Here is an 11,263-nt window from a genome sequence, read left to right as displayed (position 1 = left end):
GTCCTGGGTGATCCTTTCAAAAGTGGACAGATATATATATACGTGTTCTCACACCTGGTAATGAAATATGTCCTGAGTGATCACTTGTGATTAGAGCTCATTTAGCTTCTCTGCAGGCCAATGATCACCTGGTTGCACACAGTAAGCTGTGATGAGCAGCTAACAGGACATCAGCATGTCAGTCAGCTCATCTTCTTTGTCATTCACACATTGACACGTTAGATTTGCATTTGTTGTGGAGTTATTTATAAGCATGGTTGTGTAACAGAGGCTGACTGTGTATCTGTCACACATATGATTTACTGATAGGTTCCTCTGATCTGACTGATGTGGAGTATTTTACAATATGGTGACGACTGTAGGTTTAATCAACAATAAAAAAAAAAATCACTGATGCACCTTGGCTATAAAGCCTCTTGGTGAGCCAATGATCAATATTTTCCCAAGAAAAATATTTTGGAAACATTCCTCAGAGATTGACATGATCGCATCACACACCCGGTATGGTTCTCTGCTGCTGGAGCCCATCTGCTTCAAGGCTGGAGGCATTCTGTGTTCAGAGATGCTATTCTGCATACGTTAGTTGGAGTTATTTGAGTCACTTTTACCTTTTTATCGTCTCTTACCAGTCTGCCCTTTCATCCGGTGCCCTTTTTTTATTGATGCCTCACTTGAACAAGCTTCCATGTCGTGTCCACAGTCCATGTTGCATGAAATCTCACGACCATTAAAAACAGCTTGTTTTGGGGCAAGGTTTACTAAAATGTGACTCCAAGGAATGACAAGACAGATCCAGATTATTAGAGTTTTCTTTATAGATTCTGCAGGAATTAAAAGAGAGTAAAATATAAAGAATTTCTGTGAATTGCACTGTTTCTGGAAACATGGAGAGTGACAAAACATCCTACGGAAACTGCTGCTTACATTAAGTCATGTCAGGTGAGTATGGGGTCCTTTCCTGTGACCCAGGACATGTTTGTGTTCTGACTGCTAAATGAATGTGGACAAAAGGCATATTGGACCAGCTGAGTGATCAGATCTAAATGCACTCTCATTCCATCCCATGTGTGCTGTGAGTGTTCTCCACTTGTAATTGGATCCACCCAGGATATGCTGGCACCAGGTCTGAACAATAGCAAGACACCAGGCAAGTAGTTAACTCAACCAGTGTGTGCCACCCAGAAATCTTTCCATTTATCTGTTTAAGGAAAACCTTGTCTGTTTATCGATGGACAACAAGTCAGTTTTGCTTTTTAAAAAGTTAAAAGCTGAAGATTTTCTTCACCAATGTCTTATCTGGATGACTGAGAAGATAAATATCTGACTATATTACTGTGAATTTATTTTATTATTATAAGAAGGTACCCTCAATGTCCACTAGGTGGTGCTATAAACACACAGCAAAGAGCAAACTTGCTCAGGCTTAAAGAAAACTTTTTCTCTTTAGTACTTTTTGGCTTTATCCACCTTCAAATCTCGGTATTTGTATACTCTCATAATCATAATTATAATAATAGTTATTATTTAAGGAGAAGGAGTGGAGTATTCAGGAATATGTATTTGTATGAGTTATTTGTTTTGTCATATTTGTTTTTATCTCTTTTTTGTATTTATTTTGTTTTTCATATTTTAAATAAACATCAATCAATCAGTTATACTCTAGCACAGTAGATTCCACTTGTCATGTCTGAGATCCTTTCCAATAATTTGTTGATTTGTTTATTAGTAATCAAACCATGTCTGAAAGAAGTCATATCAGTCACACAGCAGTCACACTAATGAACAGAAGAAGCAGGTGTAGAGTAAACACCTTTTCTGTCTTTACATCCCTCTTGTGGTCAACATCATCAAGATTTGTCACACACGGTTATGCTGATGAAACCCAGGAAACGTTTCATTCAATGACAGTACAGAGATGAAGGTCAGGTAATTCTGCACTTTTGAATTCTGATCATAAAAGTACTTTGGATGACATTGTGTGGTCTTCCGGGTCTATTAGGAAGAACCTTGTCTTTTTTTGACCACGATTTGTCCTTTAGCTTGCACATTTAAAAGATCTGCAGAGCAACTTTTAGCTTTTATCAGGAGCACTCTGAGGTGGTGCTGAAAAACTGGTCTGTGCATGTGTCTTCTTATCCTGAGGATGTCATGTCCCTTTTCATCAAACAGAGCAAACTTTTTGGTTAATTGTTTTTTTTTCTCTCTTTAAGTAATTGTGAACTTGTGCACTAATTGTTTTTATATGCGTTTCTTTTTTGTGTCTGCAAAAACTTGAAAATATTCTTTTTACTTTGCCTAGCACAAGTTATAAATGTGTTTGTGTTTTTCAACTTGCTCCTATATCTGAAAAGATCTCTAAGACGCACAGTTCTAGGAAAGTGAAGTGAAAGGTTTCACTGCTGAGCTCTTCACTTGCGAGGTTTTCCAGGCTGTTGTTTGAAGAATCTCACTGTTTCTCTCCGGGGATCTGATCTGAGATCAGTCCTGGTGTGTTTCCTCCCCCACCCGCCTCTCATTAGCATAATAACGCAGCTGCACACCGGGAGGTCTCTCGGGTTAAAACAAACGTTACAGGTGAGACCAGAGCAGAGTCTCACAGTTCAGACATGACTTCCTTGGTGCTGTTAGCCTTGTGTTTTGTCAGCGTGCGCGCGCTGTCGAACGTGGAGGATATGAAGACACAGGAGCGCCTCTTTCTCAGCTCTCTGGGGCTCACCGGGTTGCCCCGGCCCGCAGGGGGCCACCAGCCCCGGCGCCAAGTTCCCTCCGCGCTCTGGAGGATGTTCCGGAGGTCAGAGAACCTGCAGGCCCAGGAGAGCGACCCGTGCACTGTGTCTGAGTACGGAGTCCGCGGCAACATCATCCGATACGTGCAAGATCAAGGTAGGAATAATGTTAATTTAATTAGGAAAAGTTGGCAAATTGAGTTTACTTTTAGCTTAGTTTAACTCTCAACGAACCCTTTGAGATTAAATGAACAGTTAGCTGCAGAAAGGGACAGTTTTACAACAAATGTTTAATCAGTTTCCACTGATGCCAATTTACAAGCATTTGAATTTTAAGACGTTTTTACATCTGCAGCACAGAAAGCATATTTTTGTTAGTTATTTTTTAGTGTGAATTTGTTCACTGAAGAGCAGGTTTAGTCCAAATAGGAAAAAAATAATGAACAGAATTTGAACACAAGTAATTATGAGAGAAAATTCTATTTATTGATGAAAAGTTTTATCCAGTAAAGATGCAGAGCAAACCAAACACCTGCCAGCCTAAATTAAGAAAAGCTAGGGGAAAAGCTGTTATTTTTAAGGTGTTTGCTTGAAATCACCCTGGAAATGTGCTTCAAGAAAACTGTTGAGATGCTACTAAAAATGCAGAGTGAGTACAGGCACAGTGTGTGTTTCAGGAGGAGGTAATCAGTTGTGAGAATTTATTCTTCACGTTGCCATGCACACATAAAGGGAGAGTCCTTGTTTAAGTGCTTCTCTCCCTGCTGATGTGTTGCAGGCAGGTTGGTGTCAGGCTGGAGCAGCAGCTGTCATGCTTGTCTGGAGAAGCAGCTTTTCTTTAACATGTCTGTCCTGCAGCCTGTGGAGCTGCTGTCTCTGGCTCAGCTGGAAATCAAGCTCCACTGGAAGCCTCTCAGACCTGCAGAGTTCCTGCAGGGCTCCCGAGCCATCAGCGTGTCGTTGTATAAAGTGATCCGAGCCACACTAAGGGGGGGCAATCCTCAGGCCAACCGCAGACTCCTGCTGGCGCAGTCAGTCCAGCTGCAGCTGGAGCCCACCACCATCACCATGGACCTCACTTTGCTGGCAGAAAGCTGGCGCAAACCAGGACACAACTACGGTTTAGTTTTGGAGCTTCTACCTTTCAGTTCAGAACCAGAGGAGCTTGTTTCTTTTTACTCTGGTAACTCCCTCCCAATGGAACCAGCCCTTACTCTTCCACTGATTCAGGCCTCGCTGGTCGTTGTGTCCCTCAACCCCCACCAGTGCCGCTCCCGACAGAGGAGGAGCGCCATCCACCTCCCTGTGACACCCAGTAATGTCTGCAAGGCTCGCCGGCTCTACATTGACTTCAAAGACGTGGGTTGGCAGAACTGGATCATTGCCCCGCAGGGCTACATGGCCAACTACTGCCATGGCGAGTGCCCGTTCCCGCTCAGCGAGAGCCTGAACGGCACCAACCATGCCATCCTGCAGACTCTGGTACACTCCCTGGACCCACAGGGTACACCTCAGCCCTGCTGCGTTCCCATCCGACTCTCCCCGATCTCCATGCTCTACTACGACAACAACGACAACGTGGTGCTTCGACATTACCAGGAGATGGTGGTGGATGAGTGTGGCTGTCGATGAGGCAACTAGACCTCACTCCAACAAGATGTTTACCCTTTTATTTAGTCAGTGTATGATTGAATGTTTATTTAGTTATTAGTTTTTTCTCCCCTTTTTAAATAGGTATTGACGTTTTATCACTTTCTTTTTCTTTCTAAATTAAGGGGTCCAGGGCCCGTTATCAGGAGGGAATTGGGGTTTAATAAAGTTGGGTTTTAATTCACTTTTAACAGTATTCATTTTCTATTTTCATATATAAACATGAATAAAGGTCTTATGTTACCTAAAAATCATCTCATAAAGTCTTTTGTCTCTTGTCCAGTAGTTTTCTGCCTTTGTCCTTTTTAGTATTTTAGTCTTTAAGGTTCCAACACATCATGTCATAACTGCAATTCACGCATGGCACATGCAGGCATTCTGCTTAACTGATTATTTTTATGTAAAATAGCCCCCCCACCCATTTCCTGTCTGAAGGATCTCATTCATCCAGGTAATGGACCTAAGTTATATAGATGGGGTGTTTAGTTTCTTAAAGATGTTCTGCTCTCATCTAGAGGAGCTTCAATAGTTCTGATGGAGGTTGTAGAAGATTTCACTAAAGTAACCTTTGAAACCATTGATGTTTTTAAGTCTACAGTTGACGGGAGTTGTGACTCACCTGAAGTTTCAGGTCCTTGTCCATGGTTTCACTCAAGGCCAGGCGTGCAAATGTGTAATCAGTCTCCTTGGGAAAGATGAAAAGATTCTACTGTAAATGGGAAAGAGGTGATGTCTCAGTCCTCCCCTGTTAAGGTTTCTCTACTTTGACAAAGATGTCCTCTTTCACTTCCCACTCAAACCACTAATCTGTCCAAAATTTTAACACGATGGTCCTCAAATCTGTGTCTTTTATCAAGATGAATAAAAAGAGCTGAGTTGTTTCTCCTGTGTTGAGTCATCTGTCTAGCAAGTGGTTGTTTGGTTTCCCCGATGCAGAGCTGACTACAGTCCTCATTAGATTAAACTGCATGCATGAAGTTGCTTGTTTTGAGTGTGAAGTCGGGTCCTTAGGATGAACCAGTTTATGTCTGATGGTGTGCCTGGGTATTAAAGAGGGTATCTGGTGTTTGTTAAAAATCCTCCTAAGTTTCTTAGAAGTTCCATCCACTTACAGGGTGACAATGCCCTCCCTTTTCCATTCTCATCCTTTATTCCAGTGATGGTCTTGTTGTATCCCCTAGTTTAAAATGTGTTATCTTTATGTTGTTTTATCCTTTTTATCTCCCAACCTTTTGGTTATCCCCATAAATGATTACATAACCTCTAAAGTTGACGATCAGTGCATTCAAGCATTTGTCTAGATTATGACCCTGACTGCAGGAATTATTTCAGAATTTAAGGATATTTATTACACCCTGCACTATTTACATTTGCCACATATATGTATGATAATGTAAATGTTAGCAATGTATTTTAAATAATGGCAACAACAAAGATCCTCACACCAAGGGAATTTCAGATAACCATGTTTATGTAAAAAAAATAAATAAAAAAATCACACTTTAAGCATCTTCAGAGCTTCTTTGTGGCTTAAATGTTTCACTGGCCAAGATCAACAACTTTTATCTACGCAATGAAAAATGAACTCTCTTATCTCACCTCCCTGCCTGATAACACCCCAACCCCTAGAAAGACAAACCACTAGGGGATTACCATGACAACTGGTTTCCACAGCAACCGGGAGAAGCTGACAGACTTTAGAGTGTGAATAAGGAGTGGGCAGAGTGGATCTGCTAGAAAATACTTTGAACAACTGCAAAGTTTTCAAAACTTTATGTTTTTCCCAAACATGAATGTATGCACGTTTTGGGATTAAATTCTCAAACTTAAATTCACTCAAAAACCAAGTGAGTTTATTCCTGCTTTGAGTTTTCTCATCACTAAAAGCCAATGAAACATTTTAATCCTTTTAAACTTTCCATGTTTTAACCTATCATCAGTTTCTATATTTAAAAAGAACAATTTCTCCTTCTAGCTGCCTGTTGTAATACTTATTTATATGGCTCAGATATGCTTTAAAAACCAAACCCAAGACAAGAGGGAGGCCTTGTTACTGTTCCATCGCTACCTCCATGACAAAGCAGACAGATCTCCTTCATGCATCTTTAGTGTAGGTTGAATTGAGACTAAAGCACACATAGCTTTGGATAACTGTGCAAAGGAACAGTTTCCAGCATGCAAAAGTTGACCCCCCCCCCCCCCTTTTTTTTTATCTATATTATACTTAATATCTCTGGAAAATGTTTTTATTTGCCTTTTTCAATCATATTGTGGCAAACTTGTTTCTTTATCCTTCTCTGATGTGCAACATTGCTGAACAGACACAGAAGATGAATGAAGGCGAGAGTGAGCAGAGCGGCAGAGGGAAACAGGAAAAGGAAGAAGCCTCGGGCACTTCAACAGCTCTTTTCTGTCAAAGACAAAGTCATTTCCACTTCGCCCTCTGGGACCAGCAGTACACACTCCATCTCTAACAGTCAGATGCACAATAGTGTTTTGCTTCCTGTCTTTAAAACTGAAACACTCCTCCTCCTCCCAGATGAATCTTCACTCCGTGATCCTTCAGCCGCAGAGCTAAATTATCTTTGTTTTGCTTAACATCAGTGGATCTCTCACAGGTGCCTAGCAACAGCGAAAGCAAAGCAGAATGTTAAATCTTCCGTGTTCCATATTAATTAGATTGACTGCTATAAAACATGGACAAAATCCTGGTGATTTTAGTGACCCATCCTGCTTGATTGTAGTTTTGAGTTAAATATGTCATCAACCATTACACGAGTCAACGTAAACATCAACACTCTGATTTAACAGCCTTTAATTTCTTGCACCTTATAAAACCCATTAAACTGTTTTCATTTATGACAAACCAGCAAATTTAACTGGAAGCCTCAGCTAACCTTTTCTGATTCCCACTTTGGCATTAAATGCTTGTCTTTTAATTAGCATCATTGATATACACCTACTGTGGGAATATCTCATACAGAAACCAAATCTCCAGTGACTTGATGGGGCAAAGCTTAAGGAGGCAGGAGGGGTGGTGGTGGATTTAACCAATCAATGTCTGTTCTGGACATTTAAATAATGAGTTTTTATTTATTAATTTAGTTTTAGTTTTGATTTTGATTAAGTCATATGTAAGTGCCTTTGAGTACAACAACTGCACAGAATGTGTTTCATGAAGATTATGAGAACTGAACAACGTTTAGCCTATTTTCAGTTTCAGCCAGTTTCCACCTTTTTGTTCTTGTCATGGTTGATCCCCACATGTAGCTGAACTACCAGTCATTTGTTTGAACTAAAAGATAAGGTCAATGTGTCACTTCTGGTATTTAAGACATTCCATTAGACATTTCATGCATAAGAGCATAAGATCTTTGGAAATCCTCAGAGCTTCCTGCCTACAACCCACTGGAATGCCAAAGGGTTAAAAACAATTCTGGTATATTCTTTTTATACCAGTAGAATACAGATAACACAAAAGCTTGCAAAGACAGACTTTAGCAAAAGTTGCCCCACCCTTGCTTTTTTCCTTTTTTATTTTATCCTGATCATATTATTGCACTTAAGATCTAATAACTACATCTTAACTTTCACTCCCTTTCTCCTTCTGTAGTTTGACTCTCCCACATGTGCACAGGCAAAGAGAAATGGATAATCAATACCAGTCAACATGGAGCCCGCGGAGCTAGTATGACTCAGCCATCCTGACTAAATGTGGCCACTTCCTGTCTGTATTTTTATCCCTGTCCCCGTACCTTTCCCCCTGTTTTTTAAACCAATTTCATTTCTCTGGATCTGGTTGTATTTTAGATTATAGGGTGCTTTCTTATTGATTTTCTGAGGATTGCACAGGCCCCAAAACTATATATATATATATATATATATATATATATATATATATATATATATATATATATATATATATATATATACACTACTGTTCAATCAAAAGTATGTGGTCACTTCCCTATTGAATCCCATGGCAAAGTGGCCCCAAACTTTTGAACAGTAGTGTATATATACATATATATATATATATATATATATATATATATATATATATATATATATGTATTGATCACACAGCTCTTCTTCTTGTGTCCTTCATACTATACTGTATGGTTGTATGTTGTGCTGCTCAAATTAATTGCCTCAGGTGGGACTAATAAAGTTGTTTAAGTCTAAGTCTAAGCTCAGTCTGTTCAGCACTATGAGATGGAACCGGAAAATGCAAAGTGTGAATTATTGGATTTGATTTTATTCATCTTAAAGATTTTTTAATTGAAGCAAAATGGTCTTAAGTAAAAATCTGAATGACTTGATGAGATTTTTCTGTATATGTCTACCTTTGCACTGACAGGTATTAATCAGTAATCACTTAGTACTGTAAGTAGAAAATCTTTTCAATTTTTGAAATAATCTATAGTAATTTTTAACAAACTGAGCTTATGTAAGACAATATGGAAAATGAAAGTCTATATGAAATGATTTTGACATGAAACAGTAGAACCAAGCTGGATCATCTCCAAGATGAAAAATTCCCATGTATTAAAAAATAGTTAATTTCAGTGTAACATGCTAAAAATATTTCACCTCTCTGAAGGATCTTAGCCTTGAAGAAGTTTGGGCACTTCTGATTTACACTCCTGAAATATTCCTATATCAACCAGCAGGGGGCAATGTGGCTGCAGCTGCAAACCCAAAGCTGCAGCATGTGTGTTTGTCTCTCTGGTGTGTGTGAATACTATCAGCATGAGGTAGCTGGTTAGTGGATGCGTGCTGAGCTGAACACTGCAGAGCCCATCAGCAGTGAATCTCTGTAAGGATCAGATTTTTGAGGTACTGTGGAGGGGGATTTTTTAAAAATGTTCATTATTGTTTTTATCTTGGTTTAAGTCTGGTAATAAAACATGAAAATCAATGTCACACTTCATATTTATTCTAACAATCACTGGAATCATGATATGATAACAATCTGAGCTCACAGAGTAATCATCCATCACTTTCAAAAGGACTAATGGGTCTCCAAGTAAAAAGTGTCTCCCAGTGGTTTGATACTAAGTGTTGAATGAAAAATGTGTATTTTAAAGTAGCATCAGCATTACACCTTATGTTATATATCTGGCCATTAAGAGAGTGTGTACTATAATGTACTGTACAAGATTAGTATTGTTTGTTGTTTATTTAAAAAAGGGCTTAACTTAAAAGATATATCATTAAAAATGGCTGCAAAGTCAATGTGTAAAGATAGAGAGATGAATGGCAAACTGAATGTTAAAGAATTAAAAATGAGAACAAATATATACCAATATAAATATAAAATACTTATGTATTCTATGATCAGGACCTTTATTACTTATATGGAAAATGGTCCTCTTATTGAGCCATGATTGATGATCATGCACCACTTCATCTGTCCATAAGATGTCCCTGTTCAGTACTGTCCAGTTTCCTGTCCAATTAACCAAACAGATCACCTGTTCTTACTTCCTCATTAAACGTATTTCTATCAGCTCTCCAAGAGACACTTCACATGTTTAAATGTCCAGTCAAGCTTTCAGTCTTATTTTAGAGCTGTAAAGTATCTTATAATTGTATTTTCTTTTTTTAATTTTTCTTTTTTTTATATGTTTGTTAACCTCTGATTTGTTTGCCAGACTCTAATGTGAAATCAGAAACTTTACTGACTGTGCCAGTTAAAGATGACTAAAAGATTTTTTCAATTTTTTTGAGAGGCTTTGGACAATTCCTGGAGGTCCTATGCTGACCACTTGAAGGAGACTGAAAGACAAAAACTTGTGTTTTTGGTGTTATGTAACTAAGCATTCTTTTAAAATGCCCCACAGTTTACATCATTTCACCTAATACTCTTCCTCTGATGCCTCAGGATATATTCAGTAGAACATGGAACCACTTGTCTGACCCTGCAGCATGGCTTTAATGCGCTTGTCATTCAGTCTGTAGATCGTAGCCATCAATGATGATGCTTAAGGTGAAAGTTGTATAAGTTTCACACTGAATTTTATTTTAGCTCTCTGTAAATATTTGATTTCCATGGTGAGGTGTACAATTTTGCCACTGTATTAGGTGTGGGGGTGAGGGACAGAAAAGTTGAAAAATATGGGTGCAAGTGGTAATGAGAGTAAGACAACTTTCTCAAACACACTTGATCCACTGACCTCCATAATAAATACAGCCTGATGCTACCAGCCTACTATACAGTGTACTACCCTTACATACATACAAATACTGTTCTTGGCTCCTATATTTCTAATCCTTTTACAGTGCTTGTGTCACACTGACATTTGGCACACACACGCTTGGTGATCTAATCAATGATAATGGAGACACTGTGTATCCTGCCTAGTAACACTAGCCTCTGCATCATTAACATGCTTACCTACACTTTTATGTCACACACAAACACATTTGCATGTCAGAACACGCACATTTAACAACACACTAAAGCAGAAGTTAAATTAAAGATGATGTCATCACTGTGGTGCCACAATCCCCGAAGGGATGGAAGATGACGGATGATATTTAAAGCTTAACAAGTGACTGTGTGATGTGAAGGTGTTGTCTGCAGTAATGAAATCAGAATTATAACTCACTCAGTGTTTTAGCTGCTTTTACAGTTTTGTGGAAACAGAAAAACTTTGTAAAAATAACTTTGTGCCACATTAGCTAAAACTGTTGTCACAATGAGATAAAAATTCTGAGAAAATCCTGTTCCTCGGGCTCCTCACAATCCTATTTCTACCCTCAATTGCCTGTACTAACTTTACCAAAATAGTTTATGACTTAAAATAAAAGCAGAAATACAAAAATGTCATAACTTAAATTGGGTAGCAACTCACATCACTTAATCAATTTAAACATCCAAA

The 11,263-nt window shown here is 38.8% G+C and overlaps 1 protein-coding gene across 1 annotated transcript; it reads left to right on the top strand.

Annotated features, from left to right (window-relative positions):
- Window positions 1-2,377: 2,377 nt before the first annotated feature.
- Window positions 2,378-4,435, top strand: gdf3 (growth differentiation factor 3). Its single transcript, XM_042002003.1, has 2 exons — window positions 2,378-2,883; window positions 3,505-4,435. Exons 1-2 carry the CDS (start codon window positions 2,607-2,609, stop codon window positions 4,356-4,358), a joined length of 1,131 nt encoding a protein of 376 aa, XP_041857937.1. The 5' UTR covers window positions 2,378-2,606; the 3' UTR covers window positions 4,359-4,435.
- Window positions 4,436-11,263: the final 6,828 nt, after the last annotated feature.

Source organism: Melanotaenia boesemani, chromosome 12 (genome assembly GCF_017639745.1).
Source record: "Melanotaenia boesemani isolate fMelBoe1 chromosome 12, fMelBoe1.pri, whole genome shotgun sequence".
In the NCBI taxonomy this organism is placed as follows: domain Eukaryota; kingdom Metazoa; phylum Chordata; class Actinopteri; order Atheriniformes; family Melanotaeniidae; genus Melanotaenia; species Melanotaenia boesemani.
The sequence above is the reverse complement of the archived record's forward strand: the minus strand, read 5'-3'. Positions and strand labels throughout refer to the sequence as shown.

Excerpts from the sequence above, each read along its gene's own strand:
- gdf3 (XM_042002003.1), top strand. The coding sequence starts at position 2,607 with ATGACTTCCTTGGTGCTGTTAGCCTTGTGTTTTGTCAGCGTGCGCGCG. Across the intron at positions 2,884-3,504 it reads CCGATACGTGCAAGATCAAG|GCAGGTTGGTGTCAGGCTGG; the intron begins GTAGGAATAATG and ends GATGTGTTGCAG.